The following is a 21,291-nucleotide window of genomic DNA, read 5'->3' as shown; positions in this document are numbered from 1 at the left end:
TATTCACTCCACAAGCAGCCTCCGCTTAGTTGCGATTTAGCCCTGCAATCCTAAACAATGTTAAACACCTCTCAGCACAAGACATTCTATGGATTTAAAGGGTCCAACTCCGTTCAGGGCCGCGATATATAACTGTTCCTAACTTTACAATCAACAGTTCAGCCCTAAAGATGCTATCGAGGAAGGAGACTTTTGAAAAGTTGGGAAGGAGGGGGAGGTAGGATATGGATTCTGGAGACATTCCTGAGATTCACTTCATCTCTCTTGGAGAGAGAGAGAAAAACAGCTGGCTAACAAAAGTGGTGAACTCAATTAGGGAAGTGAATAGAACAAGGGGAACGGTTGCAAGGCTCATTCAAAGGATATGACTATAACCAGCCTCTTAGCCTAAAGGAGCTACAGGAAGAGTTGAAAAGCTTTAGGAGATGGCTACTCCCCTCCCCGTTTCGAATCCGCTTGAATAAATGGTTGAAACCAAGAGCCGATAGCCATGCCCGACCACTCAACCTGGAATAAGGGGGTGGGGGTGGGGGTGGGGGGCGCGGTCTTGCTTCTGCTGAAGGGGACGGGCTGAGGCAGGGGTGTGGCGCCCGCAGGGGGGGGGGAGAATCACGGGGCAGGGCGAGTCCTGCATCGGGGGCAAGGGGGTGCCGAGCACAGCAGGGTCCCAGGGGTGGGATTGGAGAGGCACACGTAGGGGGGCCGGCACACGTAGATGGCGGGCGGGGCCCGAGGAAGCCCCAACAACTCAGTGAAGCTTACTTCCGAGTAAACACGCAGCCCAAGTGGCCCATGGGGGGGGGGGGAGGCCCCGGCGGCGCGGCTCTTACCGAGGAGCAGCAACTTCACCTCCCGCGCCGCTTTCTCGCCGTCCTCCCGGAGGTTCTTGTCGATCATCTTGGAGCGCTCGGCGGCCGCTTTGTCCTCGGCGCTCACGGTGCAGCCCATGGCGCCAGTCGGGCTCGGGCCGGCCGCGGGAGACTCTGCGGGGAGCGGGCGAAGGCAGGAGGGAAGGGGCGCGGGCTGCCGGGGCGCGGCGCGGCCAGAGGACTAGCTGCTGCCCCGTAGGGGCGGGCGGGCGAGCGAGCGGCGCTGGCTCCTTGTCTCCCGTCCGGCTGCCGGCGCGGCGGCGTCTGAGCGGCCGCTGGCTCTGGAGGGGAGGAAGGGCGGGGCGGGGCGGCTCCGCTCGGTTCCTGGCTGCGCGCGGGGGACGAAGGAAGGAAACGAGGAAGGAGGCAGGGAAGGGGAGTTTGGGCGGTCTTGGCGTCGCCGTCAGGAGAAAGAAGGGGCGGCCCCGGATGCGCAGTGTGGGGCTGGGGGAGGGGACGCGAGAGAAAGCGCCGAGCCGGAGAGAGGCGCTAGGAGGCGGGGGTTGGAGGCGGGGGGGAGGGCGAGCCAGTCAAGGGGAGCTACGAAGGCTGAAGTGGGGCTGCAAAACTTGAGAAAGGAGCGGAGTCCGCTGCTGAGGGTAACCGAGGCCATGGGAAGTGTGGCCGAGGGCCAGTCTTCGGCGTGGCTACCGGGACTGCCTTTTACTGCAGTGCCGGCGCTTGGGTCAGCGGACTCGATGCCTCGCCGTCCCTATTTCTGTGGAGATCTGTGTTGACTGAACCACGAAGGCCGGATTAGTTGCCGTGTCGATCCTCGCTGCAGGCAAAAGATCAGCCTTGTGCTTTACTGTGCAGCGCAACTGTGCCCATCACTTCTGCACAGACCCGTTAGAAAGCTGGTAGAAAGGAGAGAAGCTAAAAAAATTACGACTAGACGCTTACTGCCTCCGTAGTTTTGTATGCCTGCGTTCTGTTTTCAAAGAGCCACCTCCGTGGTCTGTAGCCATCCTGTGAAGATTGGGCGGTGTGCAAGAGCGCAGTTGAGGGTGGTTTCCACAGACTGCTCGGAAGGTGCTCCCCACTCCCCAGCAGCACGGTTTATTTTGCCTTCTGCATGGCCCCCTGATGTTTTCTCCATCCTTCCAGGTGTTCTCCATCTCACCTGTGGATTTTCCCAAGCTGGCTGAGGCACAGTCTTTCCAGGAAAACTGTTCTCAAATCAAATTTTTGAGAAGCGTGAACTCATCCACATCTAACTGTTGTTTTCTCTTGCATTTATCACTCCCACCCACCCCTTCCAGTGGTTTTCTACCTCTTTTTTTCTTAATGGTATACTTAATGGTAGTCTTGGTATACTGTTGCATGACTGAAACACTGCTGATATCTCTACTGTTGGGTTTTTAGGACAAAATCTGCTGGAGGTGGGGGAAGGAAGAAGCAGGCAGAATGGAGAAATATCAAGGAACTTTCCATGTGGAAGGTCCATTACCCCCATGAATGCCTTTGTAGAGACAATAACAATAAACCAGAAATACCCCTTTGTGGATATGAAATTAAACCTGTACCAATATGATTCCACACACTTCTGATCAGAATGGGAGATAGGAATTGATTTAGGATGAAGTGAGGCCTAATTGCCTTAGGCTGCATTTGGGATTGTCTCTTTAACTTGGCCCATGCTACTTGGCATGGTTGTTAGGAAGATAATGTGCTGCTCTGAAATAATTTGGGAATTCATGTAGTCAATAAACATGGAATGTGCTGCCTGTTACAGTATATATGCACCTTGTTTCAGCAGGTTTGTTATAGGACCATTATTATTGCTCAGTTACTTATGCATCTTGACTCTAGTTAGCTTTTCCTGGAAACTAACACACGCACCCTGTCTACCAGTATGAAAGGCTTGGGGAAGTCTGTTTTCGTGTGTACAAAGAAGTGTGCATCTACATATGCTAAGTCACTTGGTTGGTCTTAAAATTGCCACTGATCTAAAACTTATTCTCATACCTGTTTGTTAACTCTTTTATTTGTATGCTAATTTGCTGCTCTTCACAAGTTTTACTAACTAAGATTTAATCCAATCTTAGCTGTAATCACTCAATTACTTCTGTGTTTTCGCTCTTAGCCCTTCCTGGCAAGGATCCCCCGCTACCTCTGTAAACCTTGAGGAGGTCAGTTTTAGTGTGTCTGAAGAAATGTCATACACACAGCTTATATCCGGAATAAAACTTTGTTGGTGTTAAAGGTGCCACTGGACTCAAACTTTGTTCTGTTGCTTCAGACGAACATGGCTGCCCAGCTGCATCTATCTGCATAACTTATTTTGATTTTACATTTTGATGGTTGTCTTGTTTTCTGGCTGTTATCATTTTAATGCCATTACTATCAGATTACAATGTAAAACTGCATTGATTTTATGCTGTAAGCCATTTAGTTTAAGTACATATGTTGTTTTTTAAAATAAATAAAACAGTGCTTGAACTGAATGGCTTCTGGTCAGATCAGAAGAAATATATGAAGGAGGGAGGGTCAGATATACTATCATGTTCCTAGGCCTAAGGTTAAAGATTGAGACTTCAAGGAGTACTCTCTTCCACAAAGGTCTGAAGCCTTGGGTAAATTTCTGATAGGCCTACGGTATATGAAATGTTTGCTACCTTGGGAAATCCATGATGTGTGGAAAGGCAGCATGGAAATGTTTTAAATAAATAAATAGCTGCTGTCACCACTGGGTGTGTATAAAGTTGCATAATCAAGGCTTTGTGTCCTCCAGCATAATGTTTAAATCAGAACTTAATCTCCTGTGTATGGAAATCAGGCCTTTAGTTGTGGCATCTGCGTTATAGAGCTCACACTGAATGGAGATCTTCCTAATCTCAACAGGTTGAGTTTTCATTAGCAGATGGAGATCTTCCTTTGCACGTACATAGGTTGCTCTGGGGCTCTACATTTTGAACTACTGATTCTTTTAGTAAGATTGTAAATAATATGTCATGATCTTCCCCAGGGTTCACCAATATGGGGCCCACCAATACTTCCCCTGGTACCTGCCACGCTTATCATATGAAGTGTGTTACTGGCTGCCCTCATTCAAATAAAAAGATTTTCTGCCATAGTTGGGACAGCAGCTACAGCCAATTAAGGTTCAGGAGGACTGGTAATCACATCTTTCATTAGTCTCTGTGTGGTTCCATCCCCCCCCCACTTTCCATCATTTCATTTTAATCCCCCATTTATTTCTCCATCTTTCCCTTTGAAATTTTCTTCCTTCCTTTTTTATACCCCTATTTCTCCCCCAGGCCCTCCCCTTGGGGTTCCTTCATTTCTTTTTAATCCTTGTCAGCAATTTGTTTACAAATCTAGGAGGAAGGCTCTACTTCCCATGGCAGCTATTTGGTGTTTGATCCGACATCCATTTTGAGGTGCTATTCACCACCCCCTATCACAATTCCAGTGGTGCGCACAGGCTAAAAAATATTGGGGACTCATCATAGCCCATAGATTCCCGTAGAATTAATAAAATCCTGTTTTACAATCTACCCTTTATTCATCAGTGACTCTTAAGGCAGTATAATAGAACCATGGGGGTGGGTGGGGCGGGGGAGGCCAGAGCACACATCTTTGCTTTTTCATCACTTTCCCTTTTTGCTTGATAGTAGCTATTCATGCTCCACAATATGAATAGCGTGTTTCAAGGCTGTAAGGAGAATTAAGCAAGGGGTGTGGAAGGTGTGTAGAGACCTCCTATTTACTCTAATAACCAATTGTAGTTATTTTTTTAGTGTATACATAATGAGGGAAAGGGAGTGAATGAGGTGAGATGGACAGGATCATGTTCACTGGTAGTTAATGTTTAAGCTAAATGTTTTTGTTGAATTGGTTATTTATTGTATCATTGTAATTGTTGCCTTGGCTATATGTCATGTATCTTTCCCTTACTTCCCCACAAATCTCAAAATGTCTGAATCAGCCTGTGACAGAAGAAGCAGACAGCCTGAGACAGATAGCAGGGTTAGTCACTGATGTATTTTTGGCAGCATTTCCTATCTATGAAAGCTGTAAGGAAGTTGTTCAGAACAGCTTTTAATCTGGTTGATGTAGAGTTACCATGTTCTTGCCAGGACTCCTTTTTTTCACAACTGCTTAACAGCCAGAAATGCAATAGGTACAGTTGTCCCCGCATACAAATACAGTAATGAGGCAACTGCTTTGGTTTGAATTTCTGCCATCACACAACAGCTTCAGGTAAAAAAGTATGACAGAAAATGCAAAAATTCAAAATTAGTCTTTGTCAGTAAGAATAATTGACCTTTATAGTATAAATGAGAAGAACTATACAAGAAAAAGAGTGAGCTTAACATCCCTGATAACCATGAGGGGGTAGTTAGTGACCTGGAGCCAGACATCCTGGAATGTGAAGTCAAACTGCCCTGAGCCCCCGGGGAGGGCAGTATATAAATATAATAAATAAATAAAATAAATGGGCCTTAGGAAGTCTGAGCAACAATAAAGCTAGTGGAGGTGACAGCATTCCAGTTGAACTATTCAAAATCTTAAAAGACGATGCAGTAAAAGTGCTATACTCAATATTCCTTAAAATTTGGAAAACTCAACAGTGGCCACAGGATTGGAAAAAGTCACTTTATATTCCAATCCCAAAGAAGGGCCAAAGAATTTTCAAACTACCGCACCATTGAACTCATTTCTCATGCTAGCAAAGTTATGCTCAAAATCCTACAAGCTAGGCTCCAGCAATATGTGGACCAAGAACTTCCAGACGTACAGGCAGGATTTCAAAGAGGCAGAGGAACTAGAGATCAAATTGCCAACATATGATGGATCATGGATAGAGCTAGGGAGTTCCAGAAGAACATATACTTCTGCCTTTGATTGCGTGGAGCACAACAAATTGTGGCAAGTTCTTAAAGAGATGGGAATACCAGAGCATCTTATCTGTCTCTTGAGAAACCTTTATGCAGGTCAAGAAGCAACAGTGAGAACCGGGCATGGAATCCCTGATTGGTTCAAAATTGAGAAAGGAGTTTGGCAAGGCTGTATACTGTTGCCTTGCCTATTTGAGGAATGGTAGAGGACAGGAAGGCCTGGAGGATCATTGTCCATGGGGTCTAGATGGGTCAGACACGACTTTGCACCTAACAACAACAACAAAAGTTTTAAAATAATTACTGGTTATTATTATTTGTTATAGGTTAATTATAGATTTAATGGAAACATCTTGGATTAAAGCTATTGTTGTCTGTTTTGTGGATCCTAGAATCAAATGCCTGAATTTTTTGTTTTAAATCAAGCACAGAGTTTTCCTATTGCTATAATTTATGCTTTTCCCTTTGATTTTTCTGATTTGTTAAAATATCTGTCAACCTACTAGAAGAATGAGTATTCTCTGTAATAACCCTATATGCTTTTTTGTGCTATGACCCAGCTGGTAAATGTGGGAGTCTATAATGAAATCATGTGTAATCCTTCATAAAAAACCTGGCTGAAGGGCAGGATATAGTTTCATGTGTTTAAATAAGGACTAGGATTAGCATAATTATTCATACACCAGTGTTGTGCCCCAAGAGATGTTTTCCTAATTGCCAGTTCCATGAAATTACTTTGATCAGTTGATAAGCCTTCATATAAGTAACCTGGTTAGAAACAAAGAGTGCGGTCTCATACCAAATCCAGGCTGATTCTGTCAATTTTGAAATAAATCTCCACAGATTAGCCCTACAACCAGAATCTGTTTACAGCCTTTCTAATGGTTATCAAAATTCTTCTGCCATGTATTCAGTTTTTGTCACTTGCAGTCTTCCTAAAACATTTGATTTTTAATTTCACTTATGCCAATATCACAAGTGCTTATTTAAAGTTCAAACTAGTGGTTATTTATGACTGCAACTTGTTCTCTCTGTCTCCACAAATTCTACATCAGATTTGTCATTCAGGTTCACCGTACTAATGTATTGTCTGACCGTAGAAGGCTAATGGTATTTAAAGCCCTATTTACACATGCAGGAAAAGGGCTTGTGGATGCTTACAAGACAACTTAGTAGAGGTTGCTCTGTGTAATATGTGAAGATGTCTGCAGTATGGTTCTGAGGGTTTCCACTGTACAACTGCAACCCCCCTTTTAAACTTTTTCATTCACATGTTGGATATTCCCTGTCAAGCTGCTTCATATGAACAGAATGCTGCATGCAATTGTGTTATATATGACTTTCAAACCATTTTTAACATGTGTTAATTGGGACTGGCATGAGAAAATGGTAGAAGAAACATAGGTGGATTATTAAAAATCGTATTCATCATTGCTTCATATCTGATACATACCACATTTGGAATATCAACTTTATTCTTATCTCAGCATTCTTGACAATTTCCCATCTACATTTCTGAATCAGTAAAAAAACAAAACCAGAGCTTTTCCTATTCCTGTTTGTTTTGGTCTTGTACGTTATTGCTTTATATCCCATTGGTCATGTGTGATGAACGTTTCAGAATTAAGTAAATTGAGATAACAGCCAGGATCTTGAACAGGGCTATACGTAGGGATGCCACCCTGGAGATCGCCTGGAATTACAGCTTACCTGTACACTACAGAGATCAGTTTCCCTGGAGAAAATGGATGCTTTGGAGGGTGGTCTCCATGGCATTGAACCCCACTGAAGCCCTTGTCCTTCCAGGCTCCATCTCCAAGTTTCCAGGAGCTTCCCAACCTGGACCTGGTAACCCTACCCCTCCCTTTCCCCACGAGGGATGCCTGGCAATCCTAGTTATAGGCTATATACAGCCAGGATCTTGAAAAGGTGAAGAAGAAGTTGGTGGTAGGCAGAGCTGCCACCATCCAGCCAGCAAAAAGAAACAAGAATGAAAGAGCATGCTTCAGTCACGGCAGGGAATGGAGACATTCCTCAGTATAGGAATTGAGCAGATGTATCATGTAGAATGATAAATGACTTGGTCTGCAGGCAAGTTTGTTCCTGTCTTTTACTGTCTCCCCTTTTTGGAAGCTTTTGTAGAGGACAGATTGTTAGGACACATTAGAATGATACCATGCTTTTATAGACCCAAGTGTGTTTTGCAGATATCTGTCAGGAGGCTGCTTTTACAGCAGGTGCATCTGTCTTGGCTTTATCAGTCTCTATTGTAGTGACAATTTTGATGTCTATTTGTGTTTGTGTGTGTTGTCCAAAATACAGATAATGCCATTTTGTGATGGAATAATAATAACACCAAGTAATCAATTCTAAGCAAAGATGGACCATTCCACATTCTGATAGTTTCCTATAATGCAAGAGCCCAGTAAGACACTGCACAGTTTCTTCAGCTACTTTGCATCCAGTGCAACAGACAAAAAAAACCCCAAAAATTCAATTCTGTTTATAGTAGTTCCAAACATCTGCAAGCTTTTGCGGCTGCTCAACATGCTGAGGGGGAATATGAAGGACCTAGTTATACCCAGTTGTGTGTTTAATTTAGAGTCTTAGGTCTCAGATATTACAAAACTCAACTTTCTTTCGTGCTGGGAACTAATAATGTTTTCTGATAGACTGAGCAGAAAACAATGTAAATAAATAAAGGTCACTGTCGAATGCAAAGTTAAGAGCACTAATTACACAGATCTTGTCATCTAAGATCAAAGTAACAGTAGTAGGAAAATAAAAGGGAGGACTGAGAAAACTTTAAGTGGAGCAGAAATAAAATGAAAATTTTCTTATAAAAAATTAAAGTCTTAATTCTAAAATATTGATGAACATAAAAATGTACAGGATCTTACACGTTTAACTGCAAAGATGAGTAGATGGTATGATGAAGGGACTGTGTGCTGTTTTTCTGTCCAGACTTATGGTACATCTTCAGTAGTACATCTACTCTCATCTCCTATTGCCAACTCAGCAACAACAGAATTTCTGTATATAACAGTACTGCTAAATATAATGTTCTCTGAGCTGGTCTGATAGACTGTGAATTTGCACCACCTAAGTGAAGTGTGTCAGCTGTCTCCATAAAACAGTGGAAGATGAGCAGTGTCTCTCCTTGATCATCTCAAGATGTTAGAATTGAAAAATTGGAAAACTATTCTCCAATTGCCAAATAACATTTCCAATGTCGCAATTAGGATAGAGACTGGAATGGTTAATGTACAGACTAGGCTCTGGGTGGCAACCTTTATGTTCTGGCTAAAACTGATATTTCAGCAGAGGGGTCTTATTAGCCTCTTAATGACAGATTCATTTGTTGCGCCCTGGTTAAAAGCACTGTTAGAGAAGCTGGGCTCCTATGATCTGTCCTATCAACTTGTTCTGAGCCTGGGACATACAAGGCAAAAGAATTAATAATAGGTGTAATAGGTGTAGAAAGACAGCATGATATCAATAAGATCTTGGACTCACTTTTTGGAAAAGACTTTCTTAACAAGACTGTCCTGATGCCATATCTAACTGATCTTCTAAATTCTGAACAAAGAAGAACTTTCACTCTTCTCCGTTATAATGCTCTCCCTTCCACTTTTCTGGAAGGAAAGTTCAAGGAGCTACTGATAGAAGCACACAAGTGTGTCTGTGACAAATGCCAAATAGAGACAGCTGAATGTGTCCTATTTGAGTGCGGACTCTATCGTCACCTCCGTACAGATTCACTGGCCTCGTTGCTTGCAGAATGCCTCAGAGGTCTGAGGAAACAGCGTCTTAAGCTAGTACTTTTGTTGTTGTTAGGTGCGAAGTTGTGTCCGACCCATCGCGACCCCATGGACAATGATCTTTCAGGCCTTCCTGTCCTCTACCATTCCCCGGAGTCCATTTAAGTTTGCACCGACTGCTTCAGTTACTCCATCCAGCCACCTCATTCTCTGTCATCCCCTTCTTCTTTTGCCCTCGATCGCTCCCAGCATTAGGCTCTTCTCCAGGGAGTCCTTCCTTCTCATGAGGTGGCCAAAGTATTTGAGTTTCATCTTCAGGATCTGGCCTTCAAAGGAGCAGTCAGGGCTGATCTCCTCTAGGACTGACCGGTTTGTTCGTCTTGCAGTCCAAGGGACTCGCAAAAATCTTCTCCAGCACCAGAGTTCAAAAACCTCAATTCTTTGACGCTCGGCCTTCCTTATGATCCAACTTTCGCAGCCATACATTGCAACTGGGAATACCATAGCCTTGACTAAATGCACTTTTGTTGGCAGGGTGATGTCTCTGCTTTTTAGGATGCTGTCTAGATTTGCCATAGCTTTCCTCCCCAGGAGCAAGCGTCTTTTAATTTCTTTGCTGCAGTCCCCATTCGCAGTGATCTTGGAACCAAGGAAAATAAAATCTGTCACTATCTTCATTTCTTCCCCATCTATTTGCCAGGAAAGCTAGTACTGTCAGACACAAATAAAGACCTAACAAAAATGATTGCCAATTTGCTTGGGTAGCTATAAAAATAAGGCAGAGCTGGACCAACCCTATACCCTAATACTTTTACACTGGATCCAAATACAATTGTTCTTATTTCTTGTTTTTATCCATTCATAATTGATTTTATATCTGTAATTTTATTATTTATTATTTATTTATTTATTTATTCATTCTACTTGTTGGTCTATAAATGTAAATAAAAATTGATTGATTGATGGAAAAATGAATAACAGGAAGATAGTACCAAAAGCTTGTAGAGTCTCGTGCTTAGGTTTCAATGGCGATCTGACATTTGCTGCTTTCCCATTTCTTTGTGGTGCATTTACAACAGTCATCCTCAGTGGCTCAGGAACCACATGTAGTTTTTTGACGTGTCACCTGTGGCCCTTCTGAGGACTGTTCTCTACTGTGGCTCCTACTCCATGTTTCAGGAAAGTGGGAAAGGTCCCTATGGGGTTGTTCTCTGGCTGTTGGCTCCCATCTGGAAACAATCACTGCTGGAACAATGTGTACGTTGTGAGCCTGCCTGAAGTGAAGGCCTCATGCCAGGGATGGAAGTAAATGGGGAACTTTTGGTTGATAGTAATTGTGCATATGGTCTTCATGACCTGCAGTGTGAGTACTACTGATTTGCAGAAAACATTTGGTGTAGGAAAACTTCTCAGGCATCTAAATAGGAGGAAAGTAATATTTGATCTGTGTTTACAAATCAGGAAAGAAGGATTTGGATTTTTAAAATTCATTTTAAGAAAGGAATCTTTGTTTTGTTGATGATTCTCTCCTTTTCCTGTGGGTATTAAGATACTATTAAAGTACTATTCTTAGAACCAGCTTGGTGTAGTGGTTAAGATCTGCTTGGTTCTCTACCCTAAAGCCAGTCTGGCATGGGATAGGACAACGGGGGCAGGGAAGGAATGAAGCCAAACTTTAAAAAAAACTGTTTTAATGATATTTATTGTTGTAAATTGCCCCGAGGCCACTTGTGGGGAGGGGTGGTATAGAAATCAAATAAGAGTTGCAAATTCTAATCTGGAGAAACTGGTTTGATTCCCCACTCTTCCTCTACATGCAGCCAGCTAAGTGACCTTGGCTCTACCACAATTCTCTCAGAGCTCTCTCAGCCTCAGCTACCTCACAAGGTGTCTGTTGTGGGGAGAGGAAGGGTAGGTGATTATAATCCACTTTGAGACTCCTTTGGGTAGAAAAAAGTGGGGTATCAAAATGAACTCTTCTTGTTCTACAATCTCTGTGAGATATAACATTTATGTACTACTATGTATCATTGGATCACAGATTAAAAGTAAATTTTCTTGCTGCAGGATACCTGCTTATTGTTTATGGTGCAGTCTCTAAACCAATGCACAAGAGATGACTGCAGACACATCAGGTCATTGGCTCAAAATCATGTCCTGATCATCACAGCAGGAACATTAATGTAAGGTTGCAAATAGCCATGTTAGCCGGCTCCAAGAAGTCCCAATGCAAAAGTTATATAATGACTTTTTAATGGCCATTTAAACTCTCATGTGCCATGAGCAATATTTTAAATCCCCAAGGCACTTCTTCAAACAAAATAATACAGTGGCTCTTTCTGTTGTGTGGGAGGGCGGGTTTCCATCATGCCTTGCATCAGTTTTCCCTCTTCCCTTTCACCTGAAGTGGCATTCCAGCCAAGCTGAAAACTTTCCTAGTATTTCATGATGTTTTAATTAGTTCAATACAAAATCTTTCACTACTGAATCCCCCCCCCACAAAAAAAAATGTGGTCCCATGCTTGTTTACCCTGGAAGCAAGTCCAACTAAATGCAGTGAGAGTAGCAGGTGATAAGATCAGGATGCCAGTTAAGGCACATGTGTGACACACTATCCACCAACACCTTCTCTATGCTGTCCTTGCCCATGAGTATCTGAGAGATAGTGGGGGATCTGCGTGTGAGTGAAGGGGCTAGCCTACTTGCCTCTTTCCCTCCAACTATAGAGGGTAGGCCCCTGCAGCCTCTCACACCCATCTGCCCTTCCCATGCTTTCTGAAGTGAGAGGGCCTGATAGCAGTATCCAGCAAGCAAGTGCACTCACTGCTATGCATGGTCCTTCTCCCTGCTCTGCTAGCCCTCTAGCCAAGTCAGGCATTTGGTCGATGCATGTTTGGGTAACATGTTTGGTCACAGTCTGAGGCCCTTTGAAGGCAAAATATATTGAACATTTCTAATATCTTGGAATACAGAAGCACAGGAAAATTCATTAGCGGGAATGTTATGGAAGTTAAATAAAAATAAACAACGCCAAGGACTAAACTAACTTATATAAGTCACTGGGTTTTATCTTGACAGTCTCTTCTTAAAGACTGATACGAGCAAAGCAGATGTCAGTCAATGCAAGCTTCACTCCATTTCTCCCAGTTCCTGGTCCTTGGCTTCTGCACCTTTCACAAAGTATGTATTTTCCAGCTGCATATAAATTTAATATGTTGGTTGTAAGGAAAACTGAAGTGTGATGAGAGAAAAAAAGGAAAGTTGAAACCGTATGAGCAGAGTGGGTGCAAAAAGCCAGAAAACAAATTATGTCACCATCCACATTCCCACACCACAGGGGAGCACACAAGAAAAAAACTTCTGAGATGTATGAGTCAGTGTAACTTGAGGGAAAATTCCTTCCCATGCTCATGTAAGAAACTGGTCTGAATATAATACAGGTCCACCAGACAAAACTGTGTTCCACCACAGCATTAGAAAGTTTGGCTGACTTGTTTGCTCTGACCTTGGCCATCTCAAATATTTAGATGTAAGGCTTAGCTTAAGACAGATTTCCCATCTGGAACCTGGTTTCATTGCCAACAAACAACTGAAGAAAATGCCAAGTAATGAAGAGCTGTGCACTTCTGAGTCTATGCAGAATGCATTTTTGTTGCCTGAGAAGCCTGTTCCCTAGTCCCACTCACTTTAGATTACAGACAGTAATGCATTCATGCCAACTTCTAACCATAGCACTTTAAAGAAAATAAGTTAACTGTTTCTTAGAAGGGGGGGGGGGATGGCAGAATATGCCAAGGAGTGGAAAAAGGTCTTTGCTCTATGCTATGGGGCTTAGTCTTTAAAAGCTCGGCATAGCCACTCTGTAGGTTGTAGGGGATTGGAATGCTAAAGTAGGAAGCCAAAAGATAACCAGGATAACAGGCAAGTTTGGCCTTGGAGTACAAAATGAAGCAGGGCACAGGCTGGTAGAATTTTGTCAAGAGAGTACAATGGTCATAGTAAACACTGTTTTCCAAGAGACGACTCTACACATGGACAACACCAGACGGTCAACACAGAAATCAGATTGACTATGTGCTCTGCAGCCAAAGATGGAAAAGTTCTATACAGTCAGTAAAAACAAGACCAGGAGCTGATTGTGGTTCAGATCATCAGCTTCTTGTTGCAAAATTTAGGCTTAAATTGAAGTAGGGAAAAGCACTAGGCCACCCAGGTATGAACTAAATCATATCCCCGACGAATATACAGTAAAGGTGACAAATAGATTTAAGGAATTAGATCTGATAGACAGAGTGCCCGAAGAACTCTTTAGTTCCTCTTCACTTTCTGCCATTAGAGTGGTATCATCTGCATATCTGAGGTTGTTGATATTTCTTCCTGCAATCTTGATCCCAATTTGTGACTCCTCTAACCCCGCCTTTCTAATGATGTGCTCTGTGTATAAGTTAAATAGGCAGGGCGACAGTATACAGCCTTGCCGAACTCCTTTCTCAATTTTGAACCAATCAGTGATTCCATGCTCAGTTCTCACTGTTGCTTCTTGACCTGCATACAGGTTTCTCAAGATACAAATAAGATGCTCTGGTATTCCCATCTCTTTAAGAACTGTTGATGTGGGTAAAGGAGGAGAGTGCAAAAGTTGGCTTGAAACTCAACATCAAGAAAACGAAGATCATGGCATCCGGCCCTCTCAATTCCTGGCAAATAGATGGGGAAGAAATGGAGATAGTGACAGATTTTATTTTCCTGGGCTCCAAGATCACTGCGGATGGGGACTGCAGCAAAGAAATTAAAAGACGCTTGCTCCTGGGGAGGAAAGCTATGGCAAATCTAGACAGCATCCTAAAAAGCAGAGACATCACCCTGCCAACAAAAGTGCATTTAGTCAAGGCAATGGTATGCCCAGTTGCAATGTATGGCTGCGAAAGTTGGACCATAAGGAAGGCTGAGCGTCAAAGAATTGAGGCTTTTGAACTCTGGTCTAGGAGAAGACTCTGGTGCTGGAGAAGTAACAACAACAAGGTTGTCAGTAGACCTGGAGAAAATGCCCAGTGCCTTTATTATTATTTATCGCATGGTATGTTCAGTGTAGCCAGGAGACCTTAGGATATCCTGGCAGCCAAGCATTGGGGGACATTGAGGGTTTGCTGTTGCCTAGCTCTGCTTCATGACCTAGTGCTCCTTGGAAGGAACTATGGCGCAGAGTGGTAAGGCAGCCGTCTGAAAGCTTTGCCCATGAGGCTGGGAGTTCAATCCCAGCAGCCGGCTCAAGGTAGACTCAGCCTTCCATCCTTCCGAGGTCGGTAAAATGAGTACCCAGCTTGCTGGGGGGTAAACGGTAATGACTGGGGAAGGCACTGGCAAACCACCCCATATTGAGTCTGCCATGAAAACGCTGGAGGGCGTCACCCCAAGGGTCAGACATGACTCGGTGCTTGCACAGGGGATACCTTTACCTTTTATGTTCAGTGTAGCCAGGAGACCTTAGGATATCCTGGCAGCCAAGCATTGGGGGACATTGAGGGTTTGCTGTTGCCTAGCTCTGCTTCATGACCTAGTGCTCCTTGGAAGGAACTATATGTAAATATTGGAGGTCTCCCTGACAAATACTAGCTAGGGTTGGCTCCGCTTACGTTCTGAGATTGAGTTTGTTTGTTCTATCCATGCTAGGACCTCCTTACACGTAATAGTGGCTTTTTCCCCCATAATTTTTATTTTATTTCCAAAGCTAAAGATAAAACAGAACGAATAGTATGCATTATTAATACAGAGAAAGATAGGTTATGCTCTTCATTTGATACACTTAATTCCCCGTTTCAGTCCCCTTTTAAATTATTTTCTTAAGTAATTCAGATAATGGCCCCATTGTTCTTGAAACGCCTCTTCTGTAATAGTGGCTTATTTATGGAAATGGGCAGGGGACACTTCATGGGGTGGAAGTAAGTAATGTCACTTAGCGAATAACATCCTATTAAGCCACTACTAAAGGAAGAGGACTCTTATCTCTCTCTCTCTCTCTCTCTCTCTCTCTCTCTCTCTCTCTCCCTCCCTCTCTCTCTCTCTCTCTCTCTCTCCCCCCCCCTCTCTCTCTCTCTCTCTCTCTCTCTCTCTCTCTCTCTCTCTCTCTCTCTCTCTCTCTCTCAGTCCCTGGTGAAGAGCCGGATCCATTCCTAGCTTGCTTTGGTTTGGCAGAGTAACTCAAGTGTGGATAACTCAATCTACCATTCAATAGAACTGGAAGAGACAGGAAAATAATATCTAGCAACTGTACTAGGAGATCGAATAGGTAACACATTAAAGCAAATATCATAAATCTATGGCCATAAATCATGAGTAGGAGAACTGGTTCTCACCATGGCCCAGAAATATCCCACCAGTTCTAGAGTGCAGAAGACAATGATAATACTGCTGAATGTGAATTCTGTTTCTTTGTCCTTGAAATACTCTAAAACCCCAGTGTTGGCAGGGCTTCCCAGCATGTTTCATGCTCTGTTAGTCTCAGTGGAAGCAAATCATACTGAAGATCATCAGCCCCTTTCTTGGTGACATTATTCAGGCCACCATATAAGGAGATCTGTAAAGGCTGGGGGGGGGGGCAGGAGGAGGGTAGAAAAATGACTGGGGAAGGCACTGGCAAACCACCCCGTATTGAGTCTGCCATGAAAACGCTAGAGGGCGTCACCCCAAGGGTCAGACATGACCTGGTGCTTGCACAGGGGATACCTTTACCTTTTTTAGAGGACATTTGTAGAATAGCTCTGCAGTCAAATGACAATAGTTTTAATCCTAAGGGGCTACTTTATAGTGGGTTGGATCCCTGGTCTATCTATTTTGGAACTATATGTTTAATAGTGGCTCTCCAAGTAGATCTCAGGTGCAAGCCTTTCCCAGCCTTTTCCATGTGAGATTCCCTGCTTCTAGTCAGAACTGAACCTCTGATCTTCTCTAGGCAATACAGGTATGCCATGTATGGAAAGAATACGATACAAATCATATATTCTAAAAGTTACGTGTGGACGAATCTGTAAATATTTAAATCTGTAGATCAGGTCCATACTGACTTAAAAATAGATAGTTCTCCAAACTTGGGGAACTCCCTAGATTGACAAAAACAGTCTGAAATGTTTAAACAATATATGGGGGGATTAAATCCACAAATTAACATTGTCTTCACATGTGTAGACAATGGACTGACATGCTTCAGCAGGGCTGGGGTCGGGAAGTTGCGCTGCAGTTGGCTGTAGCTGGAGCAGTGGAGTGGGCGGGAGCTATAAATAGTTTTCTACAAAATCAACATTGAGTACTATGTTGCAATAGTTGTTACTTTTGATGAATGTTGACTTTATCTGTAATTCTTAAACTGCTGAGGAACCTTAATAGGTCTCTCACATTTATCTGTAAGCAATACAAAAAAAAAAACCCCAGTCTGGATTACTGTGTGTAATGAAGAAGAGGAAGAAGAAGAGTTGGTTCTTATATGCCGCTTTTCCCTACCCGAAGGAGGCTCAAAGCGGCTTACAGTCGCCTTCCCATTCCTCCCCCCACAACAGACACCCTGTGGGGTGGGTGAGGCTGAGAGAGCACTGATATCACTGCCCGGTCAGAACAGTTTTATCAGTGCCGTGGCGAGCCCAAGGTCACCCAGCTGGTTGCATGTGGGGGAGCGCAGAATCGAACCTGGCATGCCAGATTACAAGTCCGCACTCCTAACCACTACACCAAACTGGCTCTCCATGATGATCATTACACTAGGGGCAAAGCCCGTTGTATCCAGGAATACAACAGGCACTAGAGCTTGGCGGTGTGAAGAGGAAGGGGAGGAGTTGTCCAGTCTGTAAGGGCATGGGGTTGAATATGTGTGTTGTGTGTGGGAGGTTGTGGTGGCATGGTGACAAATGAGGGCATGGGTGTGGAGATATGGGTGTCAAGAACCTGTGGTGTGGAATGTTCGCTGATTGTGGGAGAGGACTGACCTCTGGGAATTGTGGCATAGTGGTTACAGATGAGCTTTCCAGAGCCATGTCTTCAGATATGTGAAGGGAAAAATCAGACTGGAGACTCTTCTTAGGGGAAGATTACATGGCAACCAGTTCCTCCCAGTTCTACATCATCTGCCTTCTTGTGTGAATTAGAAGAAGAAGAAGAAGAAGAAGAAGAGTTGGTTCTTATATGCCGCTTTTCCCTACCTGAAGGAGGCTCAAAGCGGCTTACAGTCGCCTTCACATTCCTCTCCCCACAACAGACACCCTGTGGGGTGGGTGAGGCTGAGAGAGCCCTGATATCACTGCTCGGTCAGAACAATTTTATCAGTGCCGTGGCGAGCCCAAGGTCACCCAGCTAGATGCATGTGGGGGAGCGCAGAATCGAACCCGGCTCGCCAGATTAGAAGTCCGCACTCCTAACCACTACACCAAACTGGCTCTCAGTTAGGTCACAGACATCAAAATGTCCCCCTGCCCTAATATACATGGGGTAGTCACAGTACACAGGTGTCCACCCTGGTGTCTCCATTTTTTCACTGTTGATAAAATGTTATGTGCCCACATGCTTCTTTCACAGTTGCTCCTTAGAAGAAGAAGAGCTGGATTCTTGTACCCTGCTGTTTACTCTCCAAAGGAGTCTCAAAGCGGTTTACAAACACCTTTTCCCTTAGCCTCCCCACAATAGACAACCTGAGAGGGCTGTGGGGCTGTGAGAGAATTGGGAATGGGCTGCAGTCACCCAGCAGGCCTCACAAGTCTCAAAGCAGTTTCCAATTGCCTTCCTTTCCTCTCCCTATAGCAGACTGCCCGTGAGGGAGGTGGGGTAGAGAGCCTCATTTGGAACCTAGCGACCCTAGCTCTCTCTGTGCACAGCAGTCTTGACCATAGGGAGGTTTTTTGTACGGTTTTTTTATTTCCCAGGCCAAGCTTGAAAAACATTTCAGTTCCCCTGTCTCTCCAGTCATTTACTTGTTCACTATTTACAGTTTCAGACTATAAATATAGGTTGGCTACCTCCTGGAATATTTCCAACCCAGGGGTAGCCAACCTCCAGGTGGGGCCTGGAGAGCTCCTGGAATTACAGCTCATCTGCAGAGTATAAAGATCAGCTCCCCAGGCAGGAAGGGCTGCTTTGGACAGGGTTGTTGTGGAGAAGAAATATATAAGGCCTCCCACACAGGTTGTTGTTAAGCTGAAAGACTTGAGACCTGCTACACAGGGTTGTTGTGCAGATGAAACAGAAGACAAAGGAACCTCCACAACAGCATCCAGTTTCATCTGTAGAACAACGCTGTGCAGTAGGCCTCAAATCTGCAGAGAGTCGCAAAGAAGAAATACAGACGCAAGGCCGGACAGAGCAGTATTTTAAGTGAGAAGGGGCTTTTCTGTGGCCTCCCTGTCAGCCAACTGTTTGGCAGAAGGGGAAAGCTTCCCTCCCCCAAAGGAAAGCACACCCATGTGTTGCTCTGGGAAATACCTCCCTCCCCCTCAGTCAGGTGCTATTAGAGGCTTCCTTCACAGCAGGCCTGAAGGGAGGGGGGGGTGGAGCACACTCACCAGCCACCTGCCAGCTCTGGCAGTGGTCTAAAGCAGGGGTAGTCAACCTGTGGTCCTCCAGATGTTCATGGACTACAATTCCCACGAGCCCCTGCCAGTGAATGCTGGCAGGGGCTCATGGGAATTGTAGCCCATGAACATATGGAGGACCACAGGTTGACTACCCCTGGTCTAAAGCAAAGTGAGGGAAGATGTTGGATGTGACAGTTAGGTCAGGCCTGGGGTGAGAAGGGCTGGAGCGGCCTGTCTGAACCTCTATTCTATTTTACGCTCACATCACACTGAAAAAGAGTAGCTAGCCAAAGTTGACCTGCAGAGTCCTGGCCAAATGAGAACTTGAACCTGGGACTCTCCAGTTTTCAACTTGCTCTTTAATGTCACCCTGAGAGATGGTTGTCATTAAGCACATGTTGAGAATTTTTCCTTTTAGCTTATGGAAGCATGAAGCCCTGACCTCACCAACTGTAACAGATTTGCTATACAAACATTTTCCATTTGTGGGTGTGTTTTTTTTAATGTAATAAGGTAGTTCCCTTGATGTGCATTGCAGAAGTTTTATAGAATGCTGCACACACGGGCTTTAAGCAGTCCTATGACACAAGCATAGGCTGAATACAATTTTCCAAACACACCTTTTCTCATAACTATTTTGAAGGTAAATATCCCTTTTGGTCGTTATGGAAAATGAAGCTATCATTACAAGTTCTTTTCTTCTTTCTTTCTTTTAAACAGCCTTCTGTTGAAAAGACAGGAATAATAAATCAGTGGGAACAGTTCTCCAAGGGTGCCCAGACAATAGCAAATCAGGATGATAGATGCACTGACTTTAACATTCCCAACACAAGAGGAAGTCAAAGCAGAAAATGATGGATGCTATTGTTGGTGGTAAATTTTATGGCATGTTCACAATCACTATAAAATATAGATTTGTAGGGTGGGGGAGAGGGAAAAGAAAAAAGGAATTGCTCCAGTAACAGTAGCCTGACTTGCAGAAATTTATCAAATGAAGGTGCTTCTTGATATAGTGGTCTTTCTGATGACAGAAGGGAGTGTCTTGAGAAAGCTGGCATATCTAAGAAAAAAAATTGATCTTTTCAATGGAGGTTGGTTTCACAGGTGGATTTTGAAACTAAAAGCCTGCACAGGGATGCAATATGAAATGTTAAGTATAAGCAGTCTTGCACTCAAGGAGATAACGTAGAATATAAATATTTTAAATTAAAAATGAATAAACAAGGATGTGGTACAATATCCAGGACTCTTTTCTTCTAGTCTAGAGAGCAAAGGGACAGAAGACCTACGTGCAGACATGAGGCATGCTTATAACACAGAAGCAGCATGAGTTTGGCCTTCTTAAAAATTGCATTTATTAATGAGTAATCTAGATCAAGCTGTGATCATTTACAAATAGGCTATTTGCCTTGGTATGGACGATACTGGGAAGCAGGTTTTTTCCCCACCTTCCTTGCACCATCACAGGGCTTGCATGCATCTCTTAGGTTTTCCTCCTCTTTCTTGCAAACTTGCCACAATCTGCTTTGCTGAGTTTTTGTGGGAAACAATGGAAGAATGCCATGGAGGCCCCTACATGGGCAGGAAAGTCCAGATGTTCGTAGTAATGGTCCCATCCATGTCTGTGCCATTTTCCCTGTTCCAGCCCCCTGCAGTTGCCAGTCTTCCGTCCCTTCCCTTTGTATGAGTATAGATGCCCCCAGATGTCCCTCCAAAAGTGGGACAATCTGATCACCTTACTATAGATGCAACTGACACACTGCACACACCACCACTACAGCCTTGCAGCTTCCCTGAAAGGGCTGTAAGGGAGAGGAAATACAATTGTTAACTCTGACATTTTGACATTTAGCTCTACCCCTTCCCATATTGTTTCTGCCCCCTCCCATATTGCATGCAGATGGAGTATTCACATGAATACTCCTGCCTGCTGCTATCCCACAGCTCTTCAACTGACCCAGATCAAAGGAGGTTTCCTTTTGATCCAACTGAAAGGGGGAACTCTCACGAATGCAACCCACAATGGGCTTCTGCATTCCACGGGGAGGGGGGGACCCTGTGCAGAAGCAGTTTTGGGCTTTAGTAATCACTGTGCTAACATCTTTTTCTGGTGGCCAATATTTTGAATTCCTGGTGATTAAGTTTAAATAAGATCCTTAACTTGCAAAAATATAATAGAGTTTAGGTAAGCACATGAAATGGTAGTGGCATTGAACTCCTGTCCGCAAACAGATTGTCACATAAAGACAGCCATCAGGGAGAGCAA

At 44.0% G+C, this 21,291-nt stretch overlaps 1 protein-coding gene across 1 annotated transcript in view; it reads right to left on the bottom strand.

The window, feature by feature from the left end:
* GNAI2 (G protein subunit alpha i2) overlaps positions 1 to 1,264 on the bottom strand; it is a 165,583-nt gene extending 164,319 nt beyond the window's left edge. The window contains exon 1 of the mRNA XM_077326018.1: positions 831 to 1,264. Coding sequence (XP_077182133.1) covers positions 831 to 948 — 118 coding nt within the window. The 5' untranslated portion in view covers positions 949 to 1,264. The remainder of the gene's footprint in view (positions 1 to 830) is intronic.
* Between the last annotated feature and the right edge of the window lie 20,027 nt (positions 1,265 to 21,291).

Source organism: Paroedura picta, chromosome 3 (genome assembly GCF_049243985.1).
Source record: "Paroedura picta isolate Pp20150507F chromosome 3, Ppicta_v3.0, whole genome shotgun sequence".
Lineage (NCBI taxonomy): Eukaryota > Metazoa > Chordata > Lepidosauria > Squamata > Gekkonidae > Paroedura > Paroedura picta.
The sequence above is the reverse complement of the archived record's forward strand: the minus strand, read 5'-3'. Positions and strand labels throughout refer to the sequence as shown.